The sequence below is a fragment of the Oncorhynchus clarkii genome, chromosome 33, assembly GCF_045791955.1.
Source record: "Oncorhynchus clarkii lewisi isolate Uvic-CL-2024 chromosome 33, UVic_Ocla_1.0, whole genome shotgun sequence".
In the NCBI taxonomy this organism is placed as follows: Eukaryota; Metazoa; Chordata; class Actinopteri; order Salmoniformes; family Salmonidae; genus Oncorhynchus; species Oncorhynchus clarkii.
In genome coordinates this window covers 14,322,862-14,342,861 of record NC_092179.1, presented here as the reverse complement: position 1 = coordinate 14,342,861, position 20,000 = coordinate 14,322,862, and the positions used below count along the sequence as shown (strand labels likewise).

The 20,000-nt window shown below is 43.9% G+C and overlaps 1 protein-coding gene across 3 annotated transcripts in view; it reads left to right on the top strand.

Moving 5' to 3' along the window:
• Window positions 1-20,000, top strand: part of LOC139393037 (cadherin-like and PC-esterase domain-containing protein 1) — a 64,899-nt gene that overhangs the window by 40,124 nt on the left and 4,775 nt on the right. For all 3 annotated transcript variants that reach the window (XM_071141361.1, XM_071141362.1, XM_071141360.1), the window contains exons 15-16: window positions 14,636-14,753; window positions 15,329-15,465. In XM_071141361.1, coding sequence (XP_070997462.1) covers window positions 14,636-14,753; window positions 15,329-15,465 — 255 coding nt within the window. The remainder of the gene's footprint in view (window positions 1-14,635; window positions 14,754-15,328; window positions 15,466-20,000) is intronic.

Genomic DNA, 20,000 nt, shown 5'->3' with positions numbered 1-20,000 from the left:
TCAGGCGTTTGGAAATTGCTCCCAAGAATGAACCAGACTTGTGGAGGTCTGCCATCTTTTTCTGAGGTCTTGGCTGATTTCTTTTGATTTTCCCATGATGTCAATCAAAGAGGCACTGAGTTTGAAGGTAGGCTTTGAAATACATCCACAGGTACACCTCCAATTGACTCAAATTATGTCAATTAGCCTATCAAAAGCTTCTAAAGCCATGACACCATTTTCTGGAATTTTCCAAGCTGTTTAAAGGCACAGTCAACTTAGTGCATGTAAACTTCTGACCCACTGGAATTGTGATACAGTGAAATATAAGTGAAATAATCTGTCTGTAAACAATTGTTGGAAAAATGTATTGCGTCATGCACAAATTAGATGTCCTTACGGATTTGGCAAAACTATAGTTTGTTAATTAACAAGAAATTTGTGGAGTGGTTGAAAAATGAGTTTTAATGACTCCAACCTAAGTGCATGTAAACCTTCGACTTCAACTGTAGCTATTTTTGTACCCATTGCCTGATTTATCAACCATGGTGATGGATTACAAATGGATTTTATTTGCGTGTTTCCTCATTTTCATACCCCAGTGAAACAGGAAGCCATGGAAGGCCACATTACAGTTCCTTAAACTTAAACATTTTTAAAACAAAATAAATAAAGCATGTATTTATAATAATCTTCAGGAATTCTTTTTGGAGAATTTATTTTATTACTTTTAAAACAAAAAAGATTTACTCTGGGCAATTGGATTAGTGTAAAATAATATTCCTCCCTAATTTTCCAAAGTGTGTGTTTTTTAGCATTCAATATAGCTCAGTATTTGTATTATTCATTTGATGCATTATTGTTTTTGGTCGTCTTTATCAAGAGTGCCAATCATTTCTGAGGTGACTGTAATATCCACATTAGATATATTAATCATCATCATCATTGTAATGAATGTAATCTGTTTTGACTCCGAGCCTAAAGGGAATCACAGCCACCGTCCTATTCCTCTGTCTCATCCATCAGCCACCAGTCAGGAGGGGTTACTCTCAGACACACACACACACACACACACACACACACACACACACACACACACACACACACACACACACACACACACACACACACACACACACACACACACACACACACACACACACACACACACACACACACACACACTGAGAGATTGTGACAGAGTATAGATAGGCAGACCTGGGCCAGTCCGAGTGGTCTGGTGGATATCAAGGCTAGAGGCTTAATGCTTTCCTTCTGTCCTGAAGTTGGTGTGAAAAACACCTAGAGACTGGAGTCTCTCTACAAACCACAAGGGTGCTCTCACAGCTCTGTGCCTCACCAAACACACACACGCACGCACGCATGCACACACACACACACACACACACACACACACACACACACACACACACACACACACACACACACACACACACACACACACACACACACACACACACACACACAAATTAGGCATGTTCACACCACCACCACACCCCATGTGAGCCATGATGTGGAAACCATTAAGGGATCAGAGAGGAGAGTGGCAAAGTGGCAAAAGAGAGTTATTTTAATGCCGGAGCACGTTCCCATTTCCCTCATTCTCTCCCAGTCCCCCTGGCCCCACCCTCTCTAATATCACCATACAGCCCCTCTCTTTATTTATTTTGAAAAACAGGTTAGGGACTTTCCAAATCAAAGTGACCTGAATGCATCACCTGTCAATTAGACCAGCTGAGGCACAGCAGTGAGTAAAGGGCCTTCAGGATTCTGCAATATGTCCACCATATTGAGGAGGGTTTTGGTTCTTGCTTGATGTTGCTCTTCTAAAATAGATGATTTAAAGCGGGGATATCATGAAGACAGTGATGGAATGTTTTAAGTGTCAAACGTACAAAACCATTATTTAAATTGCATCGGACAAAGCCTTATGTCGTGTTTTGGGAATAACGAGGGCTAATTGGTGAGAGAGCCTGGTGTCATCGTTAGCAGTGTGACCCCAGGGCAAACCCAGTATAAACTCCCTCGCCGTACCACGAGTCCCCACATTTATGTGTTCCACCCATCAACGTGTGTGGAACTCCAAAAGACCGATATGTGGTTCTCTGCTTTGTGCAATGTTGTACTTTGTCTTGTCCTGCTGTTTTGATGTGCCTTTTTGTATTTGACACTTTCTCTGAGGTGATGGCGTTTTCGTTGACCTCCGACACAGGTCTCTCTGCTCTGCAACCTGCCCTGTCCATCGATCTGCCATGCATTAGAGCGTTGGCCAGTGTCCAATCCCCGAGCTGACAAGGTACAAATTCTGTCGTTCTGCCCATGAGCAAGGCAGTTAACCCGGGCACCGAAGACATGAATGTCAATAAGGGCAGCCCCCCCGTACCTCTCTGGGTTAAATGCGGTGCTGATGACACATTTCAGTTGAATGCGTTCAGTTGTACAACTGACTAGGTATCCCCCTTTCCCTTTCCATGCCACTGACAACCACGCTCTGATAACAACTACTATCTCATCTGCTCCAGCCTTCCTCTCAAATTCTAGTCGTTCACTCTCTTCCTCCGTGGGTCAGAGTGAGAGAGAATGAGAGAGATAGTGTCCACTCATCCTACATGGGGGGCAGAAGAATTGGGCCCTAGAACAGGGCCTCCATTGATGCGGCGTGTGGGGCTTTTGAAGTGCTATCATGTGAAGGCTCGAAGCTTCAGTGTTCATATCAGCAGGCTGTCTGGCTGTCTGATGCTGCTCGGTTATCTGGCTATGTTGATAGCCACAGGTGGGAATGGGAAACTGGCTGAGGGTGGAACTCAATAGTCTAGAGTAGCTTCCTTGTCTCGTATCCTATCCTCCGTCTGTATTGACTTCACAAAGCTGGTGTTCTATGACCAGCCATGCCTCACTTATGAGGACTGGTACACTCACCAGTGAGAAAGTCCAACCAGGAGCACTTTCTGTTACTACAGAAGGAGGACTGCCCTTCCACACACAGTTTTATATTTTTACATGTCCACTGTTATGGCTGGACACGTGTTCAGTTTATTCCAATACCGTCTCATTCAACCCTCCACTTCCCATTCCATCAACACAGGCGAGATCACGGCTCTGTCCCAGTTTCCCAACCCTGGTCTCCACACCTATCCGTATCCCTTCTCATAGAGGGAAACTAAGCATTGATTTCCTGGCGTTGTTGTCAGGGGGTCTTGGTGGGAGTCTGGCCCTTTGATGTGCTGCAGCTGTGAATTCCACCGAGGCCCAGTCCCAGGGCTGATCCACAGAAGCTGGCTCTGTTACCCCCCCTCCACCCCTCTCCTCCCTCGCTCAGCCCAGGAGTGTGCCACTTCACTCAGACAATGGCTGACTTTATACACCCCGCCGTGTTATCATACGGGAGCGGAGGGAGGGAGGGGGAAGAGGGGGAGACGGTTCTTCTCATTAAAACTCCTGTTGGTCCCCCTCAGTCCAATAAAAATAATCACTGCTGCTGTGTTTGATCTGTTTTGATCAGTCAGAGAGGGTGAGGGGTGATAGACATTCAAAGAAACATTCATTAAATGGTTTGGTCCTTTTATAATTTAGGGGGTAAATAACTTTTGTTGGGGTAGAGGACCCCCCCACTCTTGCCCCCTGTTACCCTGTGTATGTTGAAACCCTCCTCTCTGTCTCTACCACTTGCCTTTCTAGCTTCCCTCTCTCTCTGTGTGTGTGTGTGTGTGTGTGTGTGTGTGTGTGTGTGTGTGTGTGTGTGTGTGTGTGTGTGTGTGTGTGTGTGTGTGTGTGTGTGTGTGTGTGTGTGTGTGTGTGTGTCAGGGCTGTGATTCGTTGCCGTTGACAGGGCCAGTCTGGGTGGGAGGATTTAGGGGTCTGTGATTCAGGGCGAGGGTTCAACACCCACGGTCATCCCCTCATAGAGCCCTACAGCTGCTCTAACCTATTAGTATGTAAAGATATTTAGGAGATACAGAGAAAGATTGAAGCAACTAGAGGTACAGTACCAGTCAAACGTTTGGACACACCTACTCATTCAAGGGTTTTTCATTATTTTTACTATTTTCTACATTGTACCCTTTGCCTTGATGACAGCTTTGCTCACTCTTGGCATTATCTCAACCAGCTTCACCTGGCATGTTTTTTCCAACAGTCTTGAAGGAGTTCCCACATATGCTGAGCTGTTTCCCTTCATTCTGCGGTCCAACTCATCCCAAACTGTCGGGTGATTGTGGAGGCCAGGTCATCTGATGCAGCACTCCATCACTCTCTTTATTGGTCAAATAGCCCTTACACAGCCTGGAGGTGGGTTGGGTCATTGTCCAGTTGAAAAACAGATGATAGTCCCACTATCCGCAAACCAGATGGGATGGCGTATCGCTGCAGAATGCTGTGCTAGTCATGCTGTTTAAGTGTACCTTGAATTCTAAATAAATCACAGTGTCACCAGCAAAGCACCATCACACCTCCTCCTCCATGCTTCACGGAGGGAACCACACATGCAGAGATAATCTGTTCACCTACTCTGCGTCTCACAAAGACACAGAGTTTGGAACCAAAAATCAAAAATGTGGGCACATCAGACCAAAGGACAGATTCCCACTGGTACAATGTCCATTGCTCGTGTCTCTTGGCCCAAGCAAGTCTCTTTTTCTTATTTGTGTCGTTTAGTAGTGGTTTCTTTACAGAAATTTGACCATAAAGGCCTGATTCACGCGGTCTCCTCTGAACAGTTGATGTTGAGATGTGTCTGTTACTTGAACTCTGTGAAACATTTATTTGGGCTGCAATTTCTGAGGCTGGTAACTCTAATTAACTTATCCTCTGCATCAGAGCTCTGTTATTCCTGGTGGTGTCCCCGGCAGCGTTCCTGGCTCAGGGAAATGTGTAATGTCGTCTGAGAAGAAGCGAGGCCGGCTCTTAGTGGAGGGAAACCATAATGATAAGATGTGTGTGTGGATTGTTTTGGCAGGGAGAGTGACTTGTACAGTTTAACGCACATTATCACATAGGAAAACACACTTGAGTTTTAAGGCACATTAACAAGCATATAAACACGCATGCATGTATGTCCGCACACAAATGTGGGCACGCACGCACGCGAGAGTAGGCTATCACAGGGTTGGTTTTCCAGCTGTGCTATGCATTTTGTTTTACCTTGCAGCTTGATTATACAGTAGTACTTGAGGTCACTTGTACATTAGCTGACATAACACTCACAGACTCTCAATCTTTACTTCATACCCTCTTCAATTAGCCTCTAGCCTCTTATTCAGCATCCATCTCACTCTCTCTCTTTCTGCTAACCCCCTCTCTCTCCATCTGACTCCCCCTTGTTTCTCTCGGATTCTGTCTGCCTCTCTCTCGCTCTCTCTCATTCACACTGAGCACACACACCTCTGAATATGTTCCTGTATGCGTCTGTTTCCTCATTATGCATTGTTTCTGGGTGGTATTGTAAACTGGTAATGAGTTGTGTACTGTTGTTCTGATCAGAGGGCGGATGTGTGGGCGTTCCCCTCCTCTCTGTGCCCCCGCCATCCCCCCGGAGCGGGGTTCTGCGGTTCCTCCAAAGGCCCTATAAACCATGTTTTAAATTGGTTATCGGAAATGTGTGCACTTGTTTCTGTGTGTTCTATCCCAATGTAAATGGAGCCCATGACAACCTAATTTAACTAGTATTTAACTTACGTATGAATTATCTCACTTTGACAAAATACAATTTTAATCACAAAAAGTAACAGCACACATTTCAGAACGTTTGCTTATAATGAAATATCTGAGGTCTTAGACAGTGATGGAGTGTTTAGGCCCTGCGTGTGCCAAGAAAAGCCTCCCTCTCACCAAAGCATAAATATCGCTCTTTTGCTTTTACACGTTACTATGGTAATGCCAAGCATGTCCAATGTGGCGGTGTGGACTATGGAATACTGTTCAGCAGCAGGCATAGCCCTGGCAATCACACCGAGGATCACCCAAATATGAATAGCAGCGCTACATATTCCCTCCAATTCTCCACAAGTCTCTGTTTCCACCTTTAATCACCACTCAATCAGTGTAGTAACTCAACCTTATGGGAAATAATCATCACTCAAAACATAGAATCCTACTGCTGTTAAACCTTTACAGATGTGGTTGGGACTTTATCCGGCTGCTGGCATTAGTAGCGGACTCTGTTTATGATCTAGTAAATGCAGCTCTACGCTCGCTCCCAATCAGGGGTTTCATTTAAGTTATTTAATCAATTTTTTTATTTAACCTTTAACTTGGCAAGTCAGTTAAGAACAAATTCTTATTTACAATGACGGCCTACCCCGGGCCGCCCTATGGGACTCCTAATCACGACCCTTCGTCTCTCGTTTGTGGTAGGGGCAGCCCAATTATGGTTGCATGTTGAAATAACTGTACCATTATCCACACTATCCACACCAGTCACTGTTCATTTGGTTCTCCCGCCATTATAACGCACCGATTTGAATGTCTTTCTCTGAGTTTGGGCTGCCTACTTCTGACTGACTGGCTCACTAAGACTTACCAAGACTTCTCTCTCTCACGTCAACCCTCTTTCTCTCTGTCTTTATTCCTGTCTCTCCACCTCGATTTCTATGTCTCTTTGTTCCTCTCTTCGTCTCTCTGTGTCTTTCTTCTGCACGCTCCTAACCAGAACAAAGATTGCAATGGGCTGCCCATAAGAATTGGACCACCTAACATTCCATTGGCCAGATCTGAGTCCCAGAAAACCAGTACAATACCAGATGATGTTTAATACCTGACACAAACAAACCCTTGTTGAACCTCTGGGTTGGGATGACTCAGTCCTGGACTCTTGGTTTCCCAGGTTCTCCAGTTTTGGTCCTCAGCGCTCGATCAACAGCGCTCGCATGGCTCAAATTCACTTAGTACGGGCCAGTGCTTGCGGCTAACGCTCATGTTAACTTTAGCTACTCATGCTCTGATGATCTTTACACAGTCATAGGGACTGGTCCTCTCAGCCTGTGGTTTCCCGAGGTCACTCTGTTGCCAGGTTACATCATGGTTGTTGTTGTGGATGTGGAGGAAGGACTGTATGGTTAAAATGTACTTGTTAGAATTTACTTTAAATGACCACACAATCATTATTAGAAGATGTATTCATTTATGTGATTGGTAGTAAAGTCTCCTGATGGCCATATGGTGGCTCTGATGGTTCAGATTTCCTGTATGAGCAGAGAGCTTTCAGGCTGAGAGTTTAGAATTGATATAGATTAATAACCTAGGAAGTCATTGTTTTCCCATAGAAACAGAAGGCATGGAATTTGAAACAGTTTGGATTTGAAACAGTTTTTTATCCCCCTTGAAATTTCCTGAATTTAAATCCGCAACATTCTTGCACAATTGCGATTGTACTTCTAGGAATCTGTGTACATATCTTACACTGGCTGCGCTGAGAGGCTGGGAAAAGTCGTTATGAGTTGCAAGTGATTGAACATTTGGCAGTGTGGACATCGCTGTGTGGTAGACCATTCCAGATTGGCTGACCATTGTTTCCTCTGGGATCTGGCTGTGTTTCTTTCCCCTTTTGACTTGGCACTCTGTCTCATGTACTTCATAGTGCCATCATGGGACTTCCTACCAATAGGTCTTCATGTGTTTATAATGATTTTGTTGTATACGCTTGTTCATACATTCCAGTGTGATGCATTGTACAGGTTTTACGTGAGAGGAGAACTGTGTGTGTGTGTGTGTGTGTGTGTGTGTGTGTGTGTGTGTGTGTGTGTGTGCTTGCGTATTTGGGTTAGCGGGTCACTGATTGATAAGGATGTGTGTGTGGTAATAAATATGTGTGTGTATCATGTTCCGGCGCCTCCTCTGTGGTTCTTGGTAGACGTCTGAGCGTTAGAGCTGTCATTTCCTCTGTGTGTAATAAGGATCTCTTATCTGATGGCTAACCACATCCATTCTGAAAGACTGTTATACTGCAGTGTGTGTGTGTGTGTGTGTGTGTGTGTGTGTGTGTGTGTGTGTGTGTGTGTGTGTGTGTGTGTGTGTGTGTGTGTGTGTGTGTGTGTGTGCTTTTTATACGACCGACTTTGATGTTTAGAGTGACTGGAGACTGGTGCACATACAACAAACTTCTCAGAAGTCTGGATTTTTCTCTAGCATGTCCCACAGCACTTTTCCCTGTCATTACAATCACATGATTTGGTAGTGGTCATGAACATCGACATGAGTTTTATGACATGGAAATGTGACGAGCACATTTAGACTCACAGGTGTTTGGCTTGCTTGTATGACATCAAATCGTTATTTATTATAATCCTCAACGTCTTTCAAAATACAATGAGTCCTCTTATCTTACAGCATTTCCCTCACTCAGACAACAAAATATTTGAAATAGTTGCCCAATTAGCAGGAGGGACAGGTGCAACGTCTTGTCACACGAGGTGCTCCAGTTCAGAATGGCTGTCAGTCAAAACCCATACAGAGCTGTGAAGGACTGAGCCTGAGGTCTGACGTCATGTATAGCCACAATGTTCCAATTTAGGCGCTTCTCAGTGCCCAAATCTGCCATTTTCAACCTGTACAGTGCCTTGCGAAAGTATTCGGCCCCCTTGAACTTTGCGACCTTTTGCCACATTTCAGGCTTCAAACATAAAGATATAAAACTGTATTTTTTTGTGAAGAATCAACAACAAGTGGGACACAATTATGAAGTGGAACGACATTTATTGGATATTTCAAACTTTTTTAACAAATCAAAAACTGAAAAATTGGGCGTGCAAAATTATTCAGCCCCTTTACTTTCAGTGCAGCAAACTCTCTCCAGAAGTTCAGTGAGGATCTCTGAATGATCCAATGTTGACCTAAATGACTAATGATGGTAAATACAATCCACCTGTGTGTAATCAAGTCTCCGTATAAATGCACCTGCACTGTGATAGTCTCAGAGGTCCGTTAAAAGCGCAGAGAGCATCATGAAGAACAAGGAGGTCCGAGATACTGTTGTGAAGAAGTTTAAAGCCGGATTTGGATACAAAAAGATTTCCCAAGCTTTAAACATCCAAGGAGCACTGTGCAAGCGATAATATTGAAATGGAAGGAGTATCAGACCACTGCAAATCTACAAAGACCTGGCCCTCCCTCTAAACTTTCAGCTCATACAAGGAGAAGACTGATCAGAGATGCAACCAAGAGGCCCATGATCACTCTGGATGAACTGCAGAGATCTACAGCTGAGGTGGGAGACTCTGTCCATAGGACAACAATCAGTCGTATATTGCACAAATCTGGCCTTTATGGAAGAGTGGCAAGAAGAAAGCCATTTCAACCAAGATATCCATAAAAAGTGTTGTTTAAAGTTTGCCACAAGCCACCTGGGAGACACACCAAACATGTGGAAGAAGGTGCTCTGGTCAGATGAAACCAAAATTGAACTTTTTGGCAACAATGCAAAACGTTATGTTGGGCGTAAAAGCAACACAGCTGAACACACCATCCCCACTGTCAAACATGGTGGTGGCAGCATCATGGTTTGGGCCTGCTTTTCTTCAGCAGGGACAGGGAAGATGGTTAAAATTGATGGGAAGATGGATGGAGCCAAATACAGGACCATTCTGGAAGAAAACCTGATGGAGTCTGCAAAGACCTGAGACTGGGACTGAGATTTGTCTTCCAACAAGACAATGATCCAAAACATAAAGAAAAATCTACAATGGAATTGTTCAAATATAAACATATCCAGGTGTTAGAATGGCCAAGTCAAAGTCCAGACCTGAATCCAATCGAGAATCTGTGGAAAGAACTGAAAACTGCTGTTCACAAATGCTCTCCATCCAACCTCACTGAGCTCGAGCTGTCTTGCAAGGAGGAATGGGAAAAAATGTCAGTCTCTCGATGTGCAAAACTGATAAAGACATACCCCAAGCGACTTACAGCTGTAATCGCAGCAAAAGGTGGCGCTACAAAGTATTAACTTAAGGGGGCTGAATAATTTTGCACGCCCAATTTTTCAGTTTTTGATTTGTTAAAAAAGTTTGAAATATCCAATAAATGTCGTTCCACTTCATGATTGTGTCCCACTTGTTGTTGATTCTTCACAAAAAAATACAGTTTTATATCTTTATGTTTGAAGCCTGAAATGTGGCAAAAGGTCGCAAAGTTCAAGGGGGCCGAATACTTTCGCAAGGCACTGTATCTTGTCTCATCGCCTCAACTCCCGTACGGGCTCGGGAGAGACGGTTGAAAGCCATGCGTCTTCCGATACACAACCCAACCAAGCCGCACTGCTTCTTAACACAGCGCGCATCCAACCCGGAAGCCAGCCGCACCAATGTGTCGGAGGAAACACCGTGCACCTGGCGACCTGGTTAGCATGCACTGCGCCCGGCCCGCCACAGGAGTCGCTTGTGCGCGATGAGACAAGGATATCCCTACTGGCCAAGCCCTCCCTAACCCGGACGACGCTAGGCCAATTGTGCATCGCCCCATGGACCTCCCGGTCGCGGCCGGCTGCGCCAGAGCCTGGGCGCGAACCCAGAGTCTCTGGTGGCACAGCTGCACTGCGATGCAGTGCCCTAGACCACATAAAAACTGTATTTAATTTACTCTGAAGATCCTTACTGGTCAATCAAACGTAAAGCCTAAGAGTTATTTTGCTCAAGTTCTCTTGCTAAAAAGGGGGTGGTATTTTGATAACGATATTTACAACACTTTTTACTGGTTTGACATTTTTGAATGTTCAGCGGCTCTCCTGTAACCATGAAATTGACTTTCTGAGGAGAGGAATCCAGCGCTTCACAGTAGAACTGCCCTGAAGGAACTCTAGAACTCTGTTGCCTTGTAGTCAGAACTTACAGTGTATTTCAGCAGTCTTTCTAGGGATTGCCTGTCGTCTCAACAGCAGCCAACAACCCCTGGGAGACCCAGCATGAAGACAGGTGAAAGAGATTTCCAATAGCTTTATTGTTTTATACAGTTGTATTGTTTTATTCAGGCAGGATTAGACTGAGCCTATCTTCAGAGGAGTGATTTTTGGAGTGGGTGTTTGTACACTCCTATGCCTGGGTGTGTTTCCCTTGTGCTACTACTTGATACCCTTTTGAGACATAGAATTCCCCAAATATTTATTATACCCCCAAATATATTTATTATTTAGTGTGTTATTCCTTTTCCCCCCAATTAACTTTTTGTTCCGATCTCAACCCCTACTTGAGGTGAACGGAGGCTCCTGGTCTCCCTACTAAGCTGGCTTCTCTAATGAGTAGGGTCCGTTTGGTCCTGGAGGATTGGAGTCTGATTGGTAGATTGACCAGGCTTTGTGTCTGCTCCAACAAAAGCAGGTAGTTGTGTCTTAACAAGGCCTCTTGGCACAGAGACAAGCAGCTATGATCTAATGGAGATCACGGTCGGATTAGGTGTGTGTGTGTGTGTGTGTGTGTGTGTGTGTGTGTGTGTGTGTCGGGGATTAGCACTCCCTTTTTCGAGGTTGGTTAGCATAGCTCTTTGATCAATGCAGATTACTGTAGTGTTGAACTCAGAACCTTATAACCAAGTCACCCCACACGCAAGCACACGCACGCACACACACACACACACACACACGCACGCACGCACGCACACTACATTCTCCTCTGAAGTACTGCTCTCTAGTCCCTAGGTGGCCTCAAACCATCTCTTGGTTTTCAGCTATTTATTAACCAAATGTGTTGTTAGGAGAGTCCTATTGGGGAGCCTGGCTGAGAATTGATGGTCTATGAATCAGAGGTTTTCACTGAGGGCTGATGTCAGGGGGATGCTATTATTGCTCCCTGTTCTATAATTCATTGTAAGGAGGAGGAAGAGAACTTGACAGATAAAACGCTGGTATATGTGCGTACCTGCCACTGTAAAAGATAGAGGGAGGTTGAGAGAAAGAGAGGGAAAAGATGGAGAAAGGGCAGAGAGAAAAATAAAGAGATGATCGTGGCCTGCGATTGAGCTCTCTCTCTCTCTCTCTCTCTCTCTCTATATATATATATATATATATATATATATATATATATATATATATATATGTATACTGTATATACAGATCTTTTTTTACGTGGCAGCAAGACTCTCCGGTCCGTTTTAAGAAGAGGGATGGAGGGAAGGATGAAAGGCAGCTGCAGTTCGTTTCCTCCATAACGGCGGTTGGGCCGTGGCCCCAGGCGGTTCCCTCAGACCCCAGGGCCTCTGTGTTTGTGGCGTGTACACTGTGCACAGGTACGAACAAGAAAATCCCTGTTAAGTTGTCTTGTGGCACTTTGTTGAGAGCTGCGCCGGAGCCGTGGGGAATGTGGTGTGGACGTGTGAACTGAAGACCCTCAGAGGGAGGGAGGGGGAGGTTGGGTGTGTGTGTGGGTGGGTGGGTGTGTGTGTGAGGTTCAGTTCCTTCATGGCCCGCTTGAAAAGGAAAGTGTACGTGTATCTAGGTGTGTGTGTGTGTGTGTGTGTGTGTGTGTGTGTGTGTGTGTGTGTGTGTGTGTGTGTGTGTGTGTGTGTGTGTGTGTGTGTGTGAAGAGCATCTATGTTTGTGTGTGTGAGGTTCAGTCGCGCCGCAAGCCCGATGGTAAGGGGAGGTGCCTGGCGGTTTCTCTGTACTCAGTACTAGACGGTCGGTCGGCTCCCACGGGGCCCCTGGGATACGTAGCTTCCCAGCCGCTGTCATTCATCTGGTTAGGTTTGTCTGACCTATGACCGCTCACCTCCAACCATTTGACCCCCCACCACCACCAACCTCAAAGAGTGGGACACAGCACCCACCGCCAAGCTCCTGATACCGAAGAGAAGAGACAAAGAAGGGTGAGAGGGAGATGGAGGGAAATGAGATGAGTAAAGAAGTGAAAGATTGTGAGAATAGAGAGGGCCCAAAAGAGAGATGGAAACACGGTGGGCGAGGGAATGGCAGAAAGGTCATTACCATTACCTGGTAAAATAAGGGTTAAATAAAATAAAAATTGAGACATAGGTAATGAGTCAGTGGTCAGTGACCACAGTAACTGCCTCCCATGACTCAAACAGAGAGGGGAAAACATGATCATTCCTATCAGTACACAACTACAGCTATGAAAGCCTTTGAAAATGGACATTTCCATCACCGATATGGTTGTAGAAATGCTCAGATGAGTTGAATTGTTAAATAAATTCATATGGTCATAAATCTACCACAACCTGCCATTTGCATTACTGTGTTTCATCGTGACAACTTGAACAATAGCACTGAATGGATACTAGAAAAATAGCACTGAATGAATACTAGAACAATAGCACTGAATGGATACTAGAAAAATAGCACTGAATGAATACTAGAACAATAGCACTGAATGAATACTAGAACAATAGCACTGAATGAATACTAGAACAATAGCACTGAATGGATACTACACCAATAGCACTGAATGGATACTACACCAATAGCACTGAATGGATACTACACCAATAGCACTGAATGGATACTAGAAAAATAGCACTGAATGAATACTAGAACAATAGCACTGAATGAATACTAGAACAATAGCACTGAATGAATACTAGAACAATAGCACTGAATGGATACTAGAACAATAGCACTGAATGGAGGCTAGAACAATAGCACTGAATGGATACTAGAACAATAGCACTGAATGGATACTACACCAATAGCACTGAATGGAAACCAGAACAATAGCACTGAGTGGATACTACACCAATAGCACTGAATGGATACTATAACAATAGCACTGAGTGGATACTATAACAATAGCACTGAGTGGATACTACACCAATAGCACTGAATGGATACTAGAACAATAGCACTGAATGGATACTAGAACAATAGCACCGAATGGATACTAGAACAATAGCACTGAATGGATACTACACCAATAGCACTGAATGGATACTACACCAATAGCACTGAATGGATACTAGAACAATAGCACTGAATGGATACTAGAACAATAGCACTGAATGGAGGCTAGAACAATAGCACTGAATGGATACTAGAACAATAGCACTGAATGGATACTATAACAATAGCACTGAGTGGATACTATAGAACAATAGCACTGAGTGGATACTAGAACAATAGCACTGAGTGGATACTACACCAATAGCACTGAATGAATACTAGAACAATAGCACTGAATGAATACTAGAACCATAGCCCTGAATGAATACTAGAACAATAGCACTGAATGGATACTACACCAATAGCACTGAATGGATACTAGAACAATAGCACTGAGTGGATACTAGAACAATAGCACTGAGTGGATACTAGAACAATAGCACAGACTGGGTACTAGAACAATAGCACTGAGTGGATACTAGAACAATAGCACAGAATGGGTACTAGGACAATAGCACTGAATGGATACTAGAACAATAGCACAGAATGGGTACTAGAACAATAGCACTGAGTGGATACTAGAACAATAGCACTGATTGGATACTACAACAATAGCACTGAATGGATACTACACCAATAGCACTGAATGGATACTAGAACAATAGCACTGAATGGATACTGCACCAATAGCACTGAATAGATACTTGAACAATACTACTGAATACTAGTTTTCAACATGAACTCAACATGATAAAGTTCCCTCAGCCTCCCAGTATGATGGACCATCCCTCAAAATCTAATATATTTCTCCCTGTGTCTACGCAGGACTGTGGCCTGGTGGTGCAACCAAATCAGCCCTGTGGTTTGGAGCCCCTTCCTGGGCAACTCTCTCCAGGCGAGCCCCATTCCCCAAAGCGGCCCTGCACCTCCGGGGATGTACCAGGTCTGTTTCCTCCCTAAAGATATCCCTTCACATTGTTTTCATAGATAACATTTCATACATAGCTGAAAGGCTTTATGAATTACTGTCAAAAAAAAATTGCTCCTCAGAAATGTTCTACTTAATTCTCATCGCTTTGAAATGTATTGCACACGTGCCCAGATGTCCATATGAAACCTTGCTCTGTGTGCATCTGTAGAAGGCTGATTTAAGTGGCCAACACACTCTGCCCTTTGATTTAAGTGCAAAGGATCAGAGGTTAAACTCAGCTATTAAAACCCAATATCCTACCCTGCAGGGCAGATAGTAAATGTCAGCAGGGAGAGCAATGTGAAGTGTGTGTGGAGAATTATAACTTGCACAATGTGAAGTGTGTGTGGAGAATTATAACTTGCACAATGTGAAGCTTTGCAGGTGAGAATTCTGTCTATGTTTTGTTCACGGAAGTATCTATATTTATTAATAAAAATGTTTTTTGGAGCAGGAACAATTAACCACTTTATTCACTTCTGGTTGTCCGATTGCCTGTCCTTCTTCTCTCTCCATTTCTTTCCCTCCCTCTGTTTTTCTCTCCCCAGGTCGTTGGGTGGTTCCTTGTCTCAGCTGTGCCGACAACCGGACCTGTGACTGGAGAGAGGTTGCCTGGCAACCCGAGGGCTGTTACCACCCCTTGCTGGACCTCCCCCAGCTGCAGGACTGCATGATGTATAGGAAGGTAAGCCCTAATGCAGGGGAAGGCAACTAAATTCATCATTTTTGTGTGGATGGTCGTGGGGCCGGAACATAATTATTATTATTTTTATTCTGCACATTAACCAAGTCCAAAAATAGATTTTATACGAAAATAACAATCATGTCATACCTTGTTTACACTGAGACACAATCACATACTCAACATGCACAAAAGTACAACACTCCATGGCCTAAGTCTAAGATCACCATGCGCAACGTCAAGCGTCGACTGGAGTGGTGTAAAGCTCGCCGCCATTCGACTCTGGAGCAGTGAAAACTTGTTATCTGTTCTCGCTACAGCGTACGATGACATTTTAGACCATTCTGTGATTCCAACATTGTGGCAACAGTTTGGAGAAGGCCCTTTCCTGTTTCAGCATGACAATGCCCCCATGCACAAAACTAGGTTCATACAGAATGGTTTGTCCGAATCAGTGTCAAAGAACTTGACTGGCCTGCACAGAGCCCTGACCTTAACACCATCGAACACCTTTGGAATGAATTGGAACGCCGACTGCGAGCCAGGCGTAATCGCCAAACATCAGTGCCCAACCTCACTAATGCTCTCGTGGCTGAATGGAAGCGAGTTCCCGCAGCAATGTTCCAACATCTAGTGGAAAGCCTTCACAGAAGAGTGGAGGCTGTTATAGCAGCAAAGGTGGACCAACTCCATATTAATACCCGTGATTTTGGAATGAGATGTTTCGACGAGCAGTGTATGTCCAAAGTCCGTGACCTGAGTTCAGGCACTGCTCTCATGTTCCTAGCTAGCTCTCTGCTCAGGTTACTGTCCCACAATCTACTAACAGTACAGATTAGAAATGAGCTTGTTCTGCAAAAGCGGGAGGTAGTTGGAGTAGGTTAGCAGCGGGCCCTAACTGGGTGCTAACTAGGCGCTAACAAGGCCTTCCAGCTGAGTCATAAAAGACGACACATGGATCCAGACAGACAGCAGCGCCGACAGATTCAGTGAGAGTGCTAATATTTTCCACATGCATAAGACTTGCGCACGTGCACACACACACACACACACACACACTATTTCTATGTGTGTGAGAGATATTGCACAGGGGATAACAGAATGATATGGAAGCCAGCTGTATTGGTCAGGCACTTCAGCGTATGCTTGGTCAGCACTGGGTGTGAGAAAGGTGTGGGCCGATGTGTGTTAAGACTACGCTAACCAGCATGCATCTGGTCTAAAGATGGAGCAGAGATGATCATGTAAGGATAGCAAGACAGGCAGTGTCTAGCACGTTTCCCTCGTGAGTTAATTTGAGGGCTGAGCCATCCCTCAAACATCTCTGTTTTCTTTTTCTCTCTCCCTCTCTCCGTCTCATTGAAGCCAGGTGGTGAGGGTAGATGAGGTAGGCTATGGTATGATGCCTTTGAGGTGAGAGAGTGGGGTTTATGTGACGCTGTATGAATAGTTCTGTAAACCCAGCAGGGGTTGGCAGAGCTGAGAAGCAGTATACTGTATAAACTAAAGTCTTAGCCTTTGGCTCATATACTCCAGCAATGCTAATGGGAGGGCATGTAGTTCGCTGCACTGATGTCACAGTACGGAGCGGCCCTCAGGGACGTAAAGCTGTTAAATCAACCCAGGAAATATATCAGGTATAATAGGTATACACCTTAGAGGAGTGGTATTCAACGTTTTTCAGAGGAGACCCCATTTTGTTCGGCAGAATTTCTGGGGGACCCCATTTCTTCTCAAGAATTTATTTGCGATCCCACCCCAAATCTAATGACACAACCTGAAAATCAGTCAATTTAGATTTTTACATCAACAAATAACCTTCAATTCATTGCATGTTCATATTTTATCAAAATGGAATGAAACCAAAAGAAGCTTTCACAAAGATGATATGTTGGCCACCTCTCACTCTAAACTATAGTCCATCTGTTTTGGCTCTGTTCTGTGTTTGAAACATTTACGCAATAAAATGGTATCTTTCAAATGATCTATCTCAAAAATGTTTATGTATTGCCCCATACAATAATCTGTACTTTTAATTTTTGTTCCTAAAAAAACAAACATTTTGTCCCACTGCAGTTTGCGACCCCTACTTTGAATACCAATGCCTTAGAGCCACAGTAGGCATTTACAGTCCTAGGGCTTTCTATAGGCTTAGTCAAATCTCTCTAGGGAATGTGGATAGTGGTTTAGCTGTCTCTGGTGAATGTGGCTAGTGGTTTGTGAAAGAGTTGCCAGTTACTTCCAGGTCAGAGGTCAGTGTGAACGTGTGATTCAAGTTGGACTTTAGCTCACATTGCAGCTAATTCTAATAAAGCCTCTCAACTTCCTGTCCTCACATACCCTACCCAGTCTACCCCTTACTTTAATATGGATCTGTATCAATAGTGATGCATGAGGTACGATTTACATCAGTTTGCTCCAGATGTCGTGTTTGTTACGTTTCTCTGGACTTCCCCATTTTCTCATCAACAGATTTGAACAATCAGAAGCTTTTCACAAAGATGAGATGTTGGCCACCTCTCACTCTGAACTACAGTCCATCTGTTTTGGCTCTGTTCCGTGTTTGAAAAGGCTCTTTCACACACTCTGATTGGCTTAGCTGGAAACTGGACTTGGACACTGTCATATCACTTTTGATTTGTCATATTGTGTTATGTGGATTTGTCGTAATAGAAGCAACCCACTGGGCACAGATGTCAATTCAACATTGAAATGACGTGGAAACAGCGCTGATTCAACGAGTGTGTGTCTAGTGGGATTTGCCTTTCATGAGTTCACATTTTGGCAATGTTGCAGTTATAAAGGTCAGCCGTTATACAGTGCCTTGCGAAAGTATTCGGCCCCCTTGAACTTTGCGACCTTTTGCCACATTTCAGGCTTCAAACATAAATATATAAAACTGTATTTTTTTGTGAAGAATCAACAACAAGTGGGACACAATCATGAAGTGGAACGACATTTATTGGATATTTCAAACTTTTTTAACAAATCAAAAACTGACAAATTGTGCGTGCAAAATTATTCAGCCCCTTTACTTTCAGTGCAGCAAACTCTCTCCAGAAGTTCAGTGAGGATCTCTGAATGATCCAATGTTGACCTAAATGACTAATAATGATAAATACAATCCACCTGTGTGTAATCAAGTCTCCGTATAAATGCACCTGCACTGTGATAGTCTCAGAGGTCCGTTAAAAGCGCAGAGAGCATCATGAAGAACAAGGAACACACCAGGCAGGTCCGAGATACTGTTGTGAAGAAGTTTAAAGCCGGATTTGAATACAAAAATATTTCCCAAGCTTTAAACATCCCAAGGAGCACTGTGCAAGCGATAATATTGAAATGGAAGGAGTATCAGACCACTGCAAATCTACCAAGACCTGGCCGTCCCTCTAAACTTTCAGCTCATACAAGGAGAAGACTGATCAGAGATGCAGCCAAGAGGCCCATGATCACTCTGGATGAACTGCAGAGATCTACAGCTGAGGTGGGAGACTCTGTCCATAGGACAACAATCAGTCGTATATTGCACAAATCTGGCCTTTATGGAAGAGTGGCAAGAAGAAAGCCATTTCTTAAAGATATCCATAAAAAGTGTTGTTTAAAGTTTGCCACAAGCCACCTGGGAGACACACCAAACATGTGGAAGAAGGTGCTCTGGTCAGATGAAACCAAAATTGAACTTTTTGGCAACAATGCAAAACGTTATGTTTGGCGTAAAAGCAACACAGCTGAACACACCATACCCACTGTCAAACATGGTGGTGGCAGCATTATGGTTTGGGCCTGCTTTTCTTCAGCAGGGACAGGGAAGATGGTTAAAATTGATGGGAAGATGGATGGAGCCAAATACAGGACCATTCTGGAAGAAAACCTGATGGAGTCTGCAAAAGACCTGAGACTGGGACGGAGATTTGTCTTCCAACAAGACAATGATCCAAAACATAAAATCATAAAATCTACAATGGAATGGTTCAAAAATAAACATATCCAGGTGTTAGAATGGCCAAGTCAAAGTCCAGACCTGAATCCAATCGAGAATCTGTGGAAAGAACTGAAAACTGCTGTTCACAAATGCTCTCCATCCAACCTCACTGAGCTCGAGCTGTTTTGCAAGGAGGAATGGGAAAAAATGTCAGTCTCTCGATGTGCAAAACTGATAGAGACATACCCCAAGCGACTTACAGCTGTAATCGCAGCAAAAGGTGGCGCTACAAAGTATTAACTTAAGGGGGCTGAATAATTTTGCACGCCCAATTTTTCAGTTTTTGATTTGTTAAAAAAGTTTGAAATATCCAATAAATGTCATTCCACTTCATGATTGTGTCCCACTTCTTGTTGATTCTTCACAAAAAAATACAGTTTTATATCTTTATGTTTGAAGCCTGAAATGTGGCAAAAGGTCGCAAAGTTCAAGGGGGCCGAATACTTTCGCAAGGCACTGTATATTGAAGTACATGCCAGTCAACTACAGTGAAATCATTTTGAAGTGCAAAATTCAATGAAAACTGGGCCATATTCATTAGGCAGCAAACCAAAGA